Here is a 16,978-nt window from a genome sequence, read left to right as displayed (position 1 = left end):
GAATGGGCAAGAATAGCGTGAATGGCATGAACACCGAGGCCAATGATAAGCAGAAGCTCAGCCTTCGCAATACTGCAGCTTAAATCAACACCACATGTCGTTCTTCACTCCGAGGGGTGAGATCATTGGCTTGTGGGTGTTTATACACAGCAACACCGGTACCACTTGCGGACGTTGGCGCTTCAAATCAAGCTGCGTTAGAGGGGTGGTTTATCGCCGGATTATCTTGATACTCCCGTGTCGACCAAGTAACCAGTCCATACTGTTAAAAGGATATTATTTTTGACAAGAAATCAGTATTTCAAGGTTGTGATTCGAAGTGGACACCGCTTGGTAGGAGCTACATACACATGTACGTATGTAGGTCTGGCAGGACTGCTTCATAATACTTAAATGTGCGAAGCAACCAATCAAATCCCCTGATAGCTCAGCTGGAAGAGCGCAAGACTGTAATTGATCTTCTCTTCGGAGAACCTGTTATCTTGAGGTCCCTGGTTCGATCCCGGGTCAGGGGATCATTTTTTATTTCTTTCCCGGTTTTCTGTTTTTGTCTCCTTGAAAAGGATATTTGAAACAACCCGGAAGTCCACTCTAAAACTCGTAAGTTATGCTACATATTGCAGTGGGGTTGTATGTACCGTATTTGCATTGCAGGTGCGTACGGACGGGACCTGCATATTGATGCCTCGGTCCCCAGACTCGCAGTCGAATATGTAGCTCTCAATGACATACAAGTCTCTGTCTGCCTTCTCGGTACCTCCATATCCCTATCTAGAGCTCAGAGTCACCACTTGAAGTCGAGACCAAGCTGTCTCAACATCGCTTGGAACATCCACGTGAGCAATGAAGCCACGCCCCCGAGGACCATAGCCATCTTTATCATCCCTCAACCTCGGTATCTCGCCCATAATCAGCTCCAGAAACCGATTTTGCGACCACAACTCTGACGGTGGCGATGCGTCTGAATACTCAATGACCCCGTTACGGGACAATTGCACCTGCGGCACAAACACCGGGCAACTAATAACCGAGACCGGAGATTCGATGTCCTCGTAAGCCTTCTCAAACGATGCCCTGGTCCTGAGCATCATCGTGGGATCCTGAATGACAATGCAAGTGGCTGGTGCTCGAAACCCCGCTCCGTCGAGGACCTCGCGAGAGAATGAAGCATTCTGACCGCAATTCGTAGATCGGGGTTCAAGCAGAACCTGACATCCTTCTTTGGTGATGAGAGATCGATCGAAGAACTCATTGAGAATTCGTTCGAGAACCTTGGCTTCAGGGAGACCTTGGACCTCATGGGCGATCCGTGAGAAGACTGGATGAGATTTCACTGCATGGTAAAGGAGCTCAGTTGAGTGCCCGATGCCGCCGCACAGTACGAGAGCTTTGGTAAGAGATGGCTTTTGCTGAAGAGTCTTGAAGAGGACCTCGGCACTGTGGAGAACGGCTGAGGCGCATATGACAATGCAGTCGACTGGGGATGTGGTGGAGAGATCGGGCAGTTGATTATCGCTGAGAAATTTAGACAAGAGGTTGATATCATCGACCATATAGGAATTTGCGGTCATTGCGTTGGTTCAAAGTAGTTCGTCGGGAAGACAGACCACCACCAGACAGGTAAGTCTTTTGAAGTGACACAAAAAGTACATGAGAAAAAAAATAAAAAAATCCTCTGACCCGGGATCGAACCAGGGACCTCAAGATAACAGGTTCTCCGAAGAGAAGATCAATTACAGTCTTGCGCTCTTCCAGCTGAGCTATCAGAGGATGTGATGGTGAAATTTCCCTTTTCTTGATCCATGAACCATATCTCAGTAGTTAAAGACTAACTATTCAGCTGTTCTAATTTCACATATCGATATTATGTTGAGATAGGCTCCGACATATGATGTTTGCATATGATGTTTGTGCATATAGCACCTGAAAACATATGGAGTTATGAACACTCCCAATGCCGAGCTGATCTTCTTACATGACGTCGTAAAGACGTCTGCATGTGATATACAATTTCACATGCCCCATGATCCACCACTCGGAGATCCCGTGACTGCCCCGGGTCAACAATGATGCGGCCAAATGGACCTCGGTACTTTCTCAGAATGCGACAGCGGCCAGCTACGGCCGTCCAAAGGGGGAAATACCACCGATTCCACGGCCCTGATTTATAAACCACCGCTTCCCCGGATATTTGGCCTACTTTCTTATCCTCACTTTTGCCCTGTTCTTCATCCTCATCCCTCTCCTATACCTCCATCACACATTGACGTCATGTCTAACGGTGAGTGATGTGCATGTGACAGCCCATGGCCATGTATTCAACAGAATACTGGCTCTCTGGTGGCTTGTTGCGAGTTGATCGAAACAGAAACAGCATACTAATTCCATCTATAGCCCAGCAACGTCTTAGCCAGGTTTCCTCCCACTTCGGCCCTGGTGGCAAGAAGGGAGCCGCCGCTATCACCGAGAAGCACCCCGATGACATTGTCGTGACATGTGCCCTGCGCACAGCCCTCACCAAGGGTGGTAAGGGTGGCTTCAAGGATACCGCTGGCGCTGACCTGCTTGCCGGTGTCTTTAAGGCTGTTCTAAACAAGAGCGGTGTTGACCCCAGCACTGTCCAGGACATTGCCGTCGGCTCCGTCCTTGCCCCCGGTGGTGGTGCCACTGAGTTCCGTGCCGCCGCTCTCGTGGCTGGTTTCCCCGAGAGCACCGCTGTGAAGAGCTTGAACCGTCAATGCTCTAGTGGTCTCCAGGCTATTGCTGATATTGCCAACGCCATTCAGTCTGGCATGATCGATGTCGGCATCGGTGCCGGTGTTGAGAGCATGTCCTCTCAGTACGGGTATGTTCCAGGCCACATATTCCTTCGTTCAATAATAATATGACTAACAACTTGATACAGACCCGGTGCCGTGACCGAGTTCTCCGACCTCCTGGAGAGCCACCCTGAGTCCGCAAACTGCAAGGTTCCCATGGGTGTGCTGTCCGAGAACATGGCCAAGGACCGTGGCGTGACCCGTGCTTCCCAAGACTCCTTCGCCGCTCAATCATACCAGAAGGCTGTTGCCGCCCAGAAGGCCGGTCTCTTCAACGAGGAGATCGCCCCTCTCTGACGTGAAGTGGACCGACCCCAAGACTGGCGAGGAGAAGACCATCACCGTGAAGGCCGACGACGGCATCCGCCAGGGTATCACCGCCGAGTCGCTTGGCAAGATCAAGCCCGCCTTTGCCAAGGACGGCTCCATCCACGCCGGTAACGCCTCCCAGATCTCCGACGGTGCCGCCGCCGTCCTCCTCATGAAGCGGTCCACCGCCGAGCGTCTGGGCCAGAAAATCCTTGGCAAGTACGTCACTGCCAGCGTCGTCGGCGTGAAGCCCCTGCTCATGGGCGTCGGCCCCTGGAAGGCTATCCCCGTTGCACTCGAGAAGGCCGGCATCACCAAGGATGACGTCGACATTTACGAGATCAACGAGGCTTTCGCTTCCCAGTGTGTCTGGTGTGTTAATGAACTCGGCATCCCTGCCGAGAAGGTTAACCCCAAGGGTGGTGCTATTGCTTTCGGTCACCCTCTTGGCTGCACTGGTGCCCGCCAGGTCAGCACTTTATTCACTGAGCTCAAGCGCACAAACAAGAAGATTGGCGTCACCAGCATGTGTGTCGGTACCGGTATGGGTATGGCCGCTGTCTGGGTGTCGGAGTAAACGAAACATGTTTGGATTGTATATTTGCACAGCGATTTGGCTTTTTAGCCCCTTTTTTCTATTTCATATACACAGATTTCTCGTTATGTATTGAATACTTCGAATACCAAAAGATTAGAACTGCATATATATGTCTGTGTACATGTCTGCTCCGTATTTGATAGCAGTATCGCTGTAGACTCCGTACAGGTGATTCTCTGAGCCTGGTCCAGGTCTTCCCAGTTTCATCACCCACTATATAATTCTGTTGTATGTATATACATTTGGCTGGAAGAGTAGGCTATCAGCGGAATTTCTTAAAAGCATCAGTGACACTCATTCCCTGCGCAACAGCCTCCCTGGCCTTGTCATCCATTGCGGTCAGTTTAGGCATCAGCTCAAGAACCTGACCAAGCAGCTCACGAGGAATGGCCACTACCCCTTCCAAGGGATCACAGAAGATAATGTCTCCCTATAATGCATTGCAATGATTAGATCCTGAACTCGACCAAGAAGCAAAAAGCAATCAGCGAACAGCACAGCAGCTAGAACTCACAGGCGAAACAGTAACACCCCCAATCGAGATTGGGACATCACGAGCACCAGCCTTAGCCTCGGCATTAGTGCCAACAGTAGAAGTAGCACGAGCCCAGATCTACCATCAGCCGGAAAAGCAATCAGTAACACGAACGAACAAAACCATGAGAAACCAAGACAAACCGGAAACCCAGTAGCTTTCAATTCCTTCAAGTCCCTGACCCGACCACCCACAACCGTGGCTTTGATCCCGAGGGCTTTCATCCGGGTCGCCATGATCCCGCCCGTCACGGCACAGTGCTGGTTCTCAGGCTGCTCAATGACGACAACGGATCCCGCGCCAGAAGGATCTGACGCTTGGAATTCGCCGACGTGGTCTACCCAGTGCTTACCCGGCGGGAAACCGTGCTTCTGGGGGTTTTCTGTCGCGATTGATGGTGGGCTGGCGTCTTTGGCTAGAAATTTGAATGTTGTTGCCGGCGCCGCAATCCTGGGCATTGATTCATTTCGTCCTGTTGTGGGGGAAAATGGTACTGGTGGATGTGTGTGAGTGGGATTATTGAAGATATAGATAGAGGCTTTGGTGAGATGTTGGTGGCCTACCTAGATCTGCGAGGTAGCCTGCTCTTGCTGTGCTGCCCTCGGGCGTCTTTTGTAATTTGATGAGGGCGTCTGATACCTGGGAATTAGAATGTTAGATGTACTTAGTGGTTCGATGGCTTATGTTGGCATACATCGCAGGGTGAGAAGTTCTCAATCAATGTCGCAAGTTGCTCGTTTAGTGTAGTCATTGTTCAGATGCGGGGTTCACGAGGGGTAATATGCTGTTCAATTGTATAGATAGTTGGACTGTACAAAGTAGAATTTAGACAAGAAGTAATAGAGGAACGTGCTGAACCCAAAGATCCATTCGCTGATCAGTCGAAGCACATGTCCGTAGGTCCGGATATCGGATGAATACTACATCATCGGAGATCTATAACTCGGAGTGTTTCAAGGCACATTTCACAAGGTTATTGCTTAGTTTGAGATATTGTGACACTGGCTATAATTAGAATCTATATTTACTACATTTCATGTACAAAATTGACTATTATGCCTGGAATGTAAGACTGTTCCTCACGAGGGTCATAGCCGAGGTGATGGATAATATCTCCCGCATGCACAACTCGCACAGCTTGCAGGAAACGTGGGGTATAAAGAGATTATTAGGACGATATATTCTTAAACACCAAAGCAAAGATAGATCCAATATTGCTCGTTAGTAGTATATATACTACTACTGCAACTACCGGGACTCGTGTCTTCCATTGCCGATCTTCTACTGGACCTATTTACCCCCACCAGTTTAAAGCGGGGGCATCATTTGTGACGCATTTCCAAGGTTACTGAGTTTCATTATAGATCCAATGTAGTATGACTAGTGCTACAGATAGGGGAAAATGGGCGCCTTCTAAGCTGTAGACTATGACTATATGTATATGCATTTTCAACCAACATTCCAAGTCTCTGTCTATAACAGCTGAATTGTGTGTAGACCACAGGTATTCTCTAGTATAGCCGAGCACTATAAAGTGCCGTCGCGGAGACAACCTTGGATGTGCGGAAAAATGTGGGGAGCCCAATATTGGTCATCAGAATGACAATCACATAGAGAGAATGGAATAATTCCGATCCTCGATCGTCGTAGTGGAAGAAAGACAATTCATTCATCCAAACACAACCAAAACAACAACGAACCCTGACAATGGCGCAAAAACCCACCTATACCGATCAACAACTGGAGTTATACTTGAACCGTATCGGGTACTCCAACTCCGCTCAATCCGAGAACAATCTTCAGCATCTCCGCCAGCATATCGAGAATGACGCACTTTCTGCGCTGTCTGAACTCCAAAGGCGACATCTCACTGCCATTCCATGGGGCAACTCGGCGCTGCATTACTCGCAACATCATACTATCTCTCTGAACCCGCAGAATCTCTTTGAGAAGATGGTGGAGCGGCGGCTAGATGGGTACTGCATGGAGAACACGGGGATCTTCTTTATCGTCTTGCGGTCCCTGGGGTACCTAGTTTACGCCACTGGAGGTCGAGTCAGTCATGCTGCGTCGAAGGGAGTGGATAATGGATTATATTTGTCCTTGTAAGTGCTCCGACAGTTTAGCATTCCGAGCGGAGCTGACATTGATCTGCCAAAGTGGACATATGATTCTGATTGTGGTAATTGACGGAATGAAGTACATGGTACGGCATGAAGATCGACTGCAGCTACCGCATGAACCATACTGACGGATATGGACAGGTTGATGTCGGCTTTGGAAACAATTGTGCCACTGCTCCATTATTACTTCAAGAGGGTGCTACTGCTACGGCTATCGCGCCATCCGAGATGCGGATTGTCAGAGAAAGCATTGCCGAGTTCACAGACCCAAATCAAAAGATCTGGATCTACCAAACAAGATACAACCCCGAGAGCAAGTGGCTGGATCAGATCTGCTTTTCCGACGTGGAGTTCCTACCCCAGGATTTCGGTGTCATGAACTTCTCCGTCAGCCAGAGCCGAACCAGCTGGTTTACCCAGGTGTTTGTCTGCATCCGGATGATTTTGAACCAAAGTGGCACAGAAATCATTGGCCAGTGCGTTATGTCGGGTAAAGAAGTCAAGGAGAGATTGCGCGGGCAAACGGAGATCTTGCAAGTGCTGGAGACCGAAGAGGACCGCGTCAAGGCACTGGCCAAGTATTTCGATATGCACCTTCGTGAGTCTGAGATCCAAGGAATTCGGGGAATGACCTCGGAGATCAAGTAGACATGACGGAGCGGACTACTAAGGAAACCCGAGAGAATAATTGATATGGTACAACGTTTCTAGAGAAATTGCAGTGGATATGTATGATCACGGAGTAACGAAGGCGCAGACATTGAACGTAAAGGAAAAGAGGTTGCAATTTTTGAAACTAGTAGATCCGGTTCTCGATCTATGCCTCGGGTCAGCGTTTCTGCCTGGGGCCTGGAATCCAAGGAACACAGAATCTGTTATTCGTACCTTCCATGGGTTGCTGACATCGAATCCGGTGGGCGCTTGGTGGTTGCTGGACTGCCCTCGGAATGAGCCTGTGATGCGCTGATCTCTCTCCATCACTATGGTTGGTTGTGGTTAGTCTCATGTATAATTCTTCTCAGGCGCTTTTTGGCCCGCCAATAAGCTAGCAAGCACTCACTTTGCTGTGAAATTGTTAGCCAATGTGCCTTATGCAAGTTCCGACCGCAGCCGACAAGGATGGAAACCAACTTACTCTATCCCACAGGTCGCGGTTCCAGCGCGCCTTCTTGCCATCGTTGGCAAAGCGCTTGACGTAGTGAAGACCGTAGCCAGACACACCAAACATCTGTAGCAATTGGTGAGCTAAAGTCATCGAAGGCATTGACCAATGGCACGTACGGTGATGATAATCCCATAGGGAAGCAGGGCCTCAAAAGGGACACCCATGGCGTGCGGTTGTATGGGTATGTAGACGATCAGAAAAAGGTGTTAAAGTAGAATCAAGAGCCGTCAAGCCTCTTGCGGACTGAGGGGAGGAGATAGGTCGCGGATAGTGTGGAGGGGAGTGTCTCTTCCTACAGCGACGGGCTTGAGGTCTCCTCCACCAAAAGTGGTTTAGCGTATGATGACTCAGCGCGCTGCAACGACACTCACAGGACAGGGGCGTGAAGGCCGCTGCAGATCGCATTCGATTGTAAAAGAGACAGGCCCCGGTGTATGGACTGTCTGTCGACGCGTCTGGTACGCTTTTGAATCAAAGATTGCACTGGTTTCTCTTGGGGTGAGTTTCCTCTGTTTTGCGACGCGCTTGCGATGCCTAGCCACTCCAGCGGCGGACTGACACCTCTTGTTTGTTTAGCTCCCACTTTGCGCCTGGAGACTTTGAGCGTCAATATCGACCAATACTTGTGTTCGTAAATATCTTCGGTGCCACTCCAACTAGCCTCGAACCCGCTTTTGATCCAGATGCGCTCCCGGATCAGCGCCGACGTCAGCGGGGTGCTTCTGTAACCGGATCGGTTTAAGCTTTCTTTCACGGAAAAAGATACCTCAGTCAACCTGAGCGTGTACAACAAGCACTGCTGTGCTCAACCTGGCGGTGGCGGTAACTTTCACTATGGCGGCGACGGCGCCGCCAGCAAACGATGAATCGGGCAAACTCGACCCGCCTGTGGACCCAACGGATAGCGACCTAGATGCGGAGGGCGAAGAAGAAACCGACTTGTATGAAATGGATCAACGGCTTCAAGATGCAGTTCACCGAGCATACACTGGAGAAGTTGATGAGGATGGCCCGGAGGAAGCTGTGGATGGAAACAACCCAAGCGTCAATGGGTTGAACGGCGAAGATGATGATGACAATGACGAGGCCGAACCAGTTGGAGCTGTTAAGCTACCTGACGATGACGCGGGTTCTGAAGAAGACTATGCGGAGTCTGAGACAGCCGACGCGGATGCCGATCCCGGGTTTGAGGCAAATGCCCGTGACGCTTCAGAACCCGAATCAAGTGACCACGAGTCAGAAGCCGAAGACTGGGAAGCTGAGAGCAATGAGCGCGAGGATGTCGAGACTGATATTCGTAGTAGCTCAAATTGCTTGTAAGTGGAAGGGCTCGATGCAGCACTTGGCGCAGAATGAGGAAGTTTAGGTGCTAACAACGGACAAACAGGGTTTGCAGTCAAGACGAGGAACACGACCCAAGCGAAGATTTTGAGGAATGGCTCACTTGTGTTGTGTGTGGTGATCACTGTCCGTTTGCCTTTTACCCCGATTATGCTAGACCATCGCTGACTCGATACCCCAACAGCTCATCGGCAATGCGCTCGCGAACAAGACGCATTTGATGAAACGGAAGGTACGCAAACACATGGTCATTGACTGCTACTTTATCACTCCTCACCTCTTTAATGCATTACGCGCTCTAACATCGCAACACCCCAGGCCCATGGAGATGCCCCAGCTGTGTTCATAACAATCTAGAGCCCGACACGATAACAAATTCAGCAACAGAAACCGGACTCGGAGCCCGGGCCCTTCCCAAAGAGCTTCTACCTGCGCACGCTGGCACACACGACGAGGGATTCCATTCTATCTTTAACACAGGCGTTGACGACGAGATGCTCAATAGCTCGCGGTCGCTACGCAAGCGAAAGGCCTCGTCAATCGAGGCCGAAGAACACACACCGGTGCTTCGCAAAAGACTTCGACAAACATCTTTCCGCTCCGATCGCCCCATTTTGAATGATGCGGCCTTGGAGGGCGGGGATGTCACTGCTGATGGCGATGTCCACTCTCCTGCTCGGACACGTTCTGTCCGCGTGCGACGCACTCGCGCAGTGGACCGAGAGCACTGCCGCGTGGTAGCTAGGCAGTACGGGAAATTGATTATTGGGTTCCGGCTGGAAGAGGCAAAAATGTCTAAAATAACTGGCTCTCAAATCCGATCGCAACGCAAGAAGAAGAAAGCACCAAAGCCGCCGCCTGTGGCCCCAGAACCCCAGGCACATTTCGTTCCCCTCCCCCCCATATCCTACAACTCCATGACTTTGTTCGACCGTGAGACCGACGACGCCAAATCAAAACCATATGGAGGCATTCTGTCCGAAGTCGACCAAGATACATCCAGAACACTCCCTACACAATTCGATCGCGACCGCTTCGAACAGGCACGTCTAAAAGCCGAAGATGAATGGCAACAGAAAGTGAAGGAAGCAGAACTCAATGGCGAAACCACTGTGCATTCATCACAAAAGGTTTCTGGCCCTCCTTCAAAGATCAAATCCATCAACTTCGGTGGCTACGAGATCGAAACCTGGTATGCAGCGCCCTACCCGGAAGAATACAGCCGCAACCGTGTTCTGTACATTTGCGAGTTCTGTCTCAAGTACATGAACTCGGACTTCGTCGCCTGGCGCCATAAACTTAAGTGCCCTGCAAAGCATCCCCCCGGTGACGAGATCTACCGAGATCGATCAATCTCAATCTTCGAAGTTGATGGGCGCAAGAACCCGGTGTACTGTCAAAATCTTTGCCTTCTCGCAAAACTTTTCCTAGGCTCCAAGACTCTGTACTACGACGTTGAACCATTCTTATTCTATGTCATGACTGAGTTTGACGATCTGGGCTGTCATTTCGTTGGCTACTTCAGTAAAGAAAAACGTCCAAGCTCAGCGAACAACGTTTCCTGCATTCTTACTCTACCAATCCATCAACGCAAAGGCTACGGAAACCTCCTCATCGACTTCTCATACCTCCTTACCCGCATCGAAGGCAAGAATGGATCGCCCGAGAAGCCGCTCTCCGACATGGGTCTAGTGTCGTACCGGAACTACTGGCGATTGATTTTATCATACCAACTTCGCGATTTGAAGACACCTATCAGCATTGCGGATCTGTCTGATCGCACCGGAATGACGGCAGATGACATTGTATCTGCCCTTGAAGGACTCCGAGCTCTTGTGCGGGATCCCATCACCAAGACGTACGCCATCCGTCTCGATCACAAATATTACAACGAGGTCATCAGTGGCTGGGAAAGCAAGGGCTACGTTCAGCTCAATCCAGATGCGCTGCTCTGGACACCTTACATTATGGGTCGTAGTAACCAGTCTCATTTCGATCGTGCTCCTATACATACCGTCGCCCCTCGAGAGGACCCAGATGAAGATGAAGAGGAGACCGAGGCAAGAGCGACCAACTATGAGGGCAATGGCCGAATGCCGAATGCGTCGAATGGAGACACTCTCGCAGACTCCGCTGGACCGCCTTCCACATTGGCTCTGCGGCCTAATGGCTCCAGCCATCATACAGTGAGCAACTCTGAAACATCCGCAATCCCCAACCCTGCTGCTGGAATCCCACCCTCCCGGTTCGAACTTTGGCCTCCTGTGCCTCCCGCAGCACCCCCCAAACGCAGACCTGGTCGCCCATCTGGTAGCACCAAACTGAATAGCATGTCAACGACACCTACGGCCGCTCGTAATAACGGCCGCAACACACCTCGACGACCCTCCGGGTTGGCAACGGTCACCCCCGGAGGCAGCGTTCGTCGCGGGAGAAGATCTATCCTTACGGACTCGCCCGCAGCTGAAGCAACACCTAGCCAGGCCAATGGCGTTGAACCGGAGAAGACTGAAGTTGCTGAGGAAGAAGCCGTCGTTGATGGGGATGCCGAAAATCTGGCTCCTGATCTTAAGGAAACTGCAGATGTGAGCGAAAAAGAACCGGAGCATGTTAATGGAGATGCTGCTCCCAAGGAGCCTGTCAAGACCAATGGCATTGCTGCTGCCGATTCAGAGCCGTCCGAGGACAAGGACACGGAGGCACCCAAGACCCCCGAGAAAAAGACCAACTCCATCTCACGGTCACCTGGAACAGCGGTCTCCCGTCGATCCAACGATAACCCCAAGACACCGCGATCAGTCAGCCGGAAGGCTTTGGTCGAGAAAGTTCACGTTATGATCCCTGCTGAGCCAGGATCTGCTTCCAAGTCACCAGCCAAAGGCGAGGACCAAAAGGCTGTGGCCAATACCAATGGCACCGACGCAGATTCAGACGCGGATGCAGACGCGGATGCGGATGCCGACATTGACGCCGAGTACGAAGTGGATGGGGATGTCGTGATGCAGACATGATAATCTTGAAGCTCATGATTCGAGGAGGTTCCTTTTTGCCTGCAAAGCAAGTTACGCATGTGGACAGGGCGTTTGTTTTAACGAAATTTTCTGATTCCTTTATTTCTCCCTTCTCTTTTTTTTCACGTGTCCCCGGGAACTGCATTGTCCCACCGTTTGATTTAATATCCTTTCTCCATTTCTTTTCTCGTTCGAAGGCTACGTACGTTACGCTAAGTGGGCATGCAGGGGCGATAGGGGTGTCGTGCGACACTCGTCAATCCCCTTTCATTCATTTACTACTAGTCGCCTTTTCAGGGATTTCATCCAGCACGGAGCAGGGATGGGGGTGTCTGGAGTTTACTTTTTTGCTTGGGTGTTTCTTTTCTCTTTCTATCTAGTTGCGACGAATGAGTACAGTGTGTGATTAGCATATCTTATGTCAATGTACCAATTACTGGGTAGCTCTTTTCTCTAGTGTCCATATGGAATAGATCTGTGCCTTGCATGTGATATATCAAAGAATAAGTGTCATGTCGCGCAGGACATGCTGGTAAACGTCAAAATGGGAGAGACCTGTTAGGTAAAGTGCCGAAACTGGAGAAAGAAGATTAAATTAAAAAGTCTAGACATAATAGCCAATCATATTCGCAGCACTTCCCTGTATACGAGGAACACAACGTCCCTGGTTACATAGAAAAGTGTACCATCCACAACTTCCCGCCTTCTTCGGCCATTTAGGTACATAGCTATAAAATGAGAAAGGGGAGAGACGAAGACTATTCAACATACTAGTAAACAGACTACTCCGCACTAAATATATTAATAAAGAGACTTGGCAATGCCGCATAAGCAGCCGACTATTCTTGTAATCCTTGATCTTGATAGCTGTGGCTGATCAGCGGCTATCTGATGTGTTCGACTGGGGGGGCCATACTGCGCGAACTACTCCGTATAATCCTTGCAGTACTAGAATGACAATAGTTTTAGACGACAGAAATAGACAGAAACATCGAGCAATAGTCATGAAAATCACAATTATGCCTGAGTCTATTGAGTATCCCACAACGGGAGGATTTCAGGCCAACCCTTTTAGGAAGGTGAGATTTGCATTGGGATACTCAGCCGGGGGACGGTGGGATCAGCTTACCAATACGGAGCACAGGTGATACCAACTGTCATTTTTAAGGAACATATAGATCAGAAGGATACGAGATCATACCTCTCGTTATAACAATAATATAGTAAGCAATGTATAGTCCCGACAAAGCACCGATCGACAAAAGATCGGCATGGCGCCAACACGGACACCTGGGCAGCTGTCAGGAAACACAACCATGGAACGGGCCCCAAACCACCATGGAACCATCACAGGCCAACATTTAAGCATAAACACACGCCCACTTAGCAGCTCCTAACCACTGGTTCTTAATGGAGATGCCGCTGTCATATATGCGCCCTTGATTTTTATGGTTGTTCGAGGTACTCCGTATAATAATTCACTTCACCGGTCTGAGTCTAAAAATTTCCCTATCCCGCCCCGTCCAGTACCGTGTTCAGAACTCCATAGTGCTCCATCGCCCCCCTTCTTCCTTTTCCCTCGGCCACTTCGTGCGTTGAAGTGCCGAACACGGGTTCGTTCGACTACTTGGCCTTTTTGGGTTCTCCACGGGTCTCTTTTCAGTTTGTTTTGGTCCTCTTATTACTGTAGTCAGTAGAACATCCCCGACACTAACAAGTTCCCGGTTTTTCCAATCGGGGCCGCAGTGGATTTTGGCCAGGGTGTGCGTTGTACTTTTAAATTGGGAAAAAAATTCGCAAAATTCGCTTCCTTTTTGGCGGTCACTTTTAATTTTTCGTTTTTCGCACTCGAACTTTCTTTTCTTCTTTTCTTTCTTCTTGTCCCTACTTGTTAGCACCAGTATCACATTCACCTTCCGCCCAATTATTCCATCCTGCGTCTGGACGAGTCATGATAGTTTTCACAGCCAAATCATGACCCTCCAACAGAGGAAATGGCGGCTTTCCCCGCCATGACCAAGATCAGACTTAGGACTTCTGTCCTGGCGCCGGACCCGAATCCCGGAAGTCAAAAGAAAGTGACAGGTCGTGCTCCCAGCGCTGGGGCTTGCTTGTCGCATAATGATGTGCATCTAGGGCTTTGGAGTTTTTTTCGGGCCTATCAACTGCATTCCCAGGAACTTGTCGCTCGGGCACAATGCAATGGACAAGAACCGCAGTTCAGGCCTAGCGAGACCAAACAATGCCCACACCCTGAATATGTCTTCCCGCTTTCGAACCCCTCATTTTACTTTTTTCTCTCTCTTCCTCCTCATTCGACCTCCCATTTTTGTCAGCTTATACTTATCGCGAATCGCAGACGCTATTCTCTGGGAGCTGAGCACTGGCGTCAGGAAACCCCACAGCGGGTCCCATCTGCTCCAGGGATGGACTTGCCAATACCGATATGACTCTGGCTGCATGATCAAATATTGGGGCCGGACTTTTGTCAGGCTGATCGGCGCTTTCTGATTGAAATGATTGAAATCGATTCCTGCTGTCCTCACCCTTGCATATGATCGCTGGTATCAAAGCTCCCATGATGTGGAGATAGGTGAACTGTGACAAGAATGCTTGTCATAGCCAACTGCACCTGCAGCCCTCCGTATCACATTGGCGGGCGATGATCATCGCTGTGATGCCATCTCGACCCTGACCCCAGAATATCTGCATGCAAGTTAGGGTTTGCGATGTCTTTTTATTCTGGTTAATCCTGCCAAGAAAAGGACCTGATAAACGAAGAGGACGAGCGATCTCCCAAGCCCAGACAATGTGGGATGCAAGTTTCTCGGCAGGACACAGCAACTAATGCCTTAGGATGGATCCACCTCTGCACAGCAGATGCAGCCATACCCATCTGGAAGGTGATTGAACTGGAGGGGAAAAAAGTACACATTCTCAGCCGCAAATCGAGGGCCAACGAGTGTGGCGGAAACCAGCCCCCGTAGTCCATACTAGAAAGTACCGGTTTATCTTTTTTTTTGTTACCACAAACTCCCGATCTGCGAGCTGCAGGACTGCCCCAAACCAGTCTCCGGTATTGATGTGTTCTTTCTTTTCGTTGGCTGATGCATGACCGGCTCTATAGCTTGATCGAGGGATTTCCGGTCGGTGCAACCAACCAGCGTCCACACTGGTCCCCAACTGCAGTCGATATACAGTAGCTTGCATGCGATCTTGGGCCTGCATGTCTCTCAGGAAATGTGACGCGTCACGAGGAAAGCCCTTGGTGCAGTGGTGCGTTGTTCGTTGCATTTCCCCCTTAAACTCCTTGTCCCAGTCTCCTGCACTGCGTTGTGGGTTTTCCTCCTTGATTCTCCTCAACTCCTTCTCTCCTCTCTCGCTTCCCGTCGCATCATGACCCGGCATGTATGGTTTCGTCGTCTCGGATCGGAATAAGGTGCTCGACCAGCGCTCTCGGGCTTTACGTGCCACTGCACGCGATTGTATCTGTGGGCATCATCTTTCTCGATCATCTTGTCTGTGACTGTACCGGACCTCTTTCGAATGCGTGTTGAGTGCTTTCACCTCGAGCTCCGACATTCGCGTCTTCAAGTGGCACACGCAAGCTCAAGCCTGCGATCGAAGAATTCACGATATTCGAATACTGGATTTATCACAGGAAGAATCATTCGCAAGAAAAAGGTATTGTCACTTCAATTATTTTTTGTTTGTTTAGGGGGATTTAGGGGGAGGTGCCCAAGCGAATGTGGGAGTCCTAGGGCCTGAAGGCATTCTTTGGTTCGGGATGACATAAGGAAGTTAGCCAACCATGGTTGGAAACCTTTGACAAGCGGCAGCGATATCCGCGCTTGTTGGGAAGTCCTCTTTGAACTTCCCAAAAAAAAAAAGGGATTCCTTGCTGTTTGAACATCCAAGCTAATCATTCCAGGATTGAGATCGAGTGTGGAGACACAGGCACAATCCCCAGACATAGGCGATGCGGCTTGATCGTGCATATCCCCACTTTTGACTGGAATGCTTAGACGCCGGACCAGGGCCCGAGTCCACCTGGCGTTTAAACACCCATTACGGCACGACAAGAAAACCGGGTCTGATCACCTGCATAGCCGGCGCCAACCCTTGTGGGTTTCTTTTTTATATGATCATAAAGAAACAGACGCGGACTAACGGACTAGCGGTTCGCCGTTTCTTCCTTTCGGACCAACGAGAAAGAGAAGTGAGCCAGAAGTTTACTGCGCATCCGGATCGCCATTCGCCCCCTCAACCGTGGGTAGCTGAACCTATTCCACTTTTCTTTCCGTCTACGGTTTTAATTCCTATTTTTTTTTCCCTTTTTTTCCCTTTTTGGTCTCTTTTTCCAAGGCAAAGTCCACGGGTTACACTTGGTCTTTATCCACCTCAGCTGCTCTCGTTTTTGAAGAGATTGCTACTGTGGTAGACAATTCGAGGATCTCTTTTTTTTTCGGATCTCCCTATTTTTTTGACTGCTTTTTATTTTTTTTTTTTGATTATAATCCTGGATAATTCATTGGGTTAGTCGAAATTTTTTTTCCCCCTTCTATTTTTCTTTTTGCTTTTTCTTTTGTGGGATTCTGGACTCTGATTTGTTCATGACTGAGAGATTTGGAAGCCTGTGATCCAATTGATTTTCTGAATTTTTTTTTTCTGAATTTGAATCTTTTTTTTTTCCCTTTCCCCCCCCAGTTTATTGATAAATTCATTTAGATTCCAATCTCGGAATATCTACTATCGGGGCGCCGTTATTCAAGAGAGAGCCGCTTAAGGTTTTTGTCTGGAACCGTGCTCGGTTGGCTCTTTCCGCTTGCAAACTGACGACACCACTCCGTTTTCGTCACGTTCGACACATCCATCTCTCACTCTCTCTATCTCTACAGCTTCGTCCTTCATTTGTCCTTCTCTTTCCATGGTTCGACTTTGAGGAAACAGAAAAAAAGAAAAAGAAAAAAACTCATTACCCCACTACAGCTGCCACCCCTCACGACATCGTGACTCGTCCAGGGTTCTTTTCCCTGCCTGTCCTTATCTTCTCTGACCACTGGATTTCTTTCGGTCC

The 16,978-nt window shown here is 49.6% G+C and overlaps 7 protein-coding genes across 7 annotated transcripts; 3 read left to right on the top strand and 4 right to left on the bottom strand.

Annotated features, from left to right (window-relative positions):
- Window positions 1-767: 767 nt before the first annotated feature.
- N7519_004184 (YdcF family protein) lies at window positions 768-1,571 on the bottom strand (the record flags this gene model as incomplete). Its single annotated transcript, XM_057290960.1, has 1 exon — window positions 768-1,571. One exon carries the CDS (start codon window positions 1,569-1,571, stop codon window positions 768-770), a length of 804 nt encoding a protein of 267 aa, XP_057152162.1.
- A 508-nt stretch (window positions 1,572-2,079) lies between these two features.
- Window positions 2,080-3,705, top strand: N7519_004183 (3-ketoacyl-coA thiolase peroxisomal A precursor; the record flags this gene model as incomplete). Its single annotated transcript, XM_057290959.1, is given in 4 exon segments — window positions 2,080-2,281; window positions 2,395-2,845; window positions 2,906-3,014; window positions 3,034-3,705. The coding sequence occupies 4 exon segments, from the start codon at window positions 2,080-2,082 to the stop codon at window positions 3,703-3,705; spliced, it is 1,434 nt and encodes a 477-aa protein (XP_057152161.1).
- A 283-nt stretch (window positions 3,706-3,988) lies between these two features.
- Window positions 3,989-5,012, bottom strand: N7519_004182 (RraA family protein; the record flags this gene model as incomplete). The annotated part of the gene is made up of 5 exons (XM_057290958.1): window positions 3,989-4,156; window positions 4,241-4,339; window positions 4,405-4,754; window positions 4,825-4,900; window positions 4,956-5,012. The coding sequence occupies 5 exons, from the start codon at window positions 5,010-5,012 to the stop codon at window positions 3,989-3,991; spliced, it is 750 nt and encodes a 249-aa protein (XP_057152160.1).
- Window positions 5,013-5,968: 956 nt separating this feature from the next.
- N7519_004181 (arylamine N-acetyltransferase family protein) lies at window positions 5,969-7,032 on the top strand (the record flags this gene model as incomplete). Its single annotated transcript, XM_057290957.1, has 3 exons — window positions 5,969-6,366; window positions 6,422-6,467; window positions 6,526-7,032. The coding sequence occupies 3 exons, from the start codon at window positions 5,969-5,971 to the stop codon at window positions 7,030-7,032; spliced, it is 951 nt and encodes a 316-aa protein (XP_057152159.1).
- A 59-nt stretch (window positions 7,033-7,091) lies between these two features.
- N7519_004180 (NADH dehydrogenase [ubiquinone] 1 alpha subcomplex subunit 1) lies at window positions 7,092-7,713 on the bottom strand (the record flags this gene model as incomplete). The annotated part of the gene is made up of 5 exons (XM_057290956.1): window positions 7,092-7,226; window positions 7,270-7,364; window positions 7,445-7,448; window positions 7,520-7,612; window positions 7,666-7,713. The coding sequence occupies 5 exons, from the start codon at window positions 7,711-7,713 to the stop codon at window positions 7,092-7,094; spliced, it is 375 nt and encodes a 124-aa protein (XP_057152158.1).
- Window positions 7,714-8,383: 670 nt separating this feature from the next.
- Window positions 8,384-11,901, top strand: N7519_004179 (uncharacterized protein; the record flags this gene model as incomplete). The annotated part of the gene is made up of 4 exons (XM_057290955.1): window positions 8,384-8,865; window positions 8,937-9,016; window positions 9,075-9,122; window positions 9,209-11,901. 4 exons carry the CDS (start codon window positions 8,384-8,386, stop codon window positions 11,899-11,901), a joined length of 3,303 nt encoding a protein of 1,100 aa, XP_057152157.1.
- A 2,852-nt stretch (window positions 11,902-14,753) lies between these two features.
- On the bottom strand, window positions 14,754-15,309 carry N7519_004178 (uncharacterized protein; the record flags this gene model as incomplete). Its single annotated transcript, XM_057290954.1, has 2 exons — window positions 14,754-14,894; window positions 14,929-15,309. The coding sequence occupies 2 exons, from the start codon at window positions 15,307-15,309 to the stop codon at window positions 14,754-14,756; spliced, it is 522 nt and encodes a 173-aa protein (XP_057152156.1).
- Window positions 15,310-16,978: the final 1,669 nt, after the last annotated feature.

This window comes from Penicillium mononematosum (assembly GCF_028829835.1).
Source record: "Penicillium mononematosum strain IBT 11891 chromosome Unknown utg000002l:1.0-8112719.0:1.0-8118358.0, whole genome shotgun sequence".
NCBI lineage: Eukaryota > Fungi > Ascomycota > Eurotiomycetes > Eurotiales > Aspergillaceae > Penicillium > Penicillium mononematosum.
The sequence above is the reverse complement of the archived record's forward strand: the minus strand, read 5'-3'. Positions and strand labels throughout refer to the sequence as shown.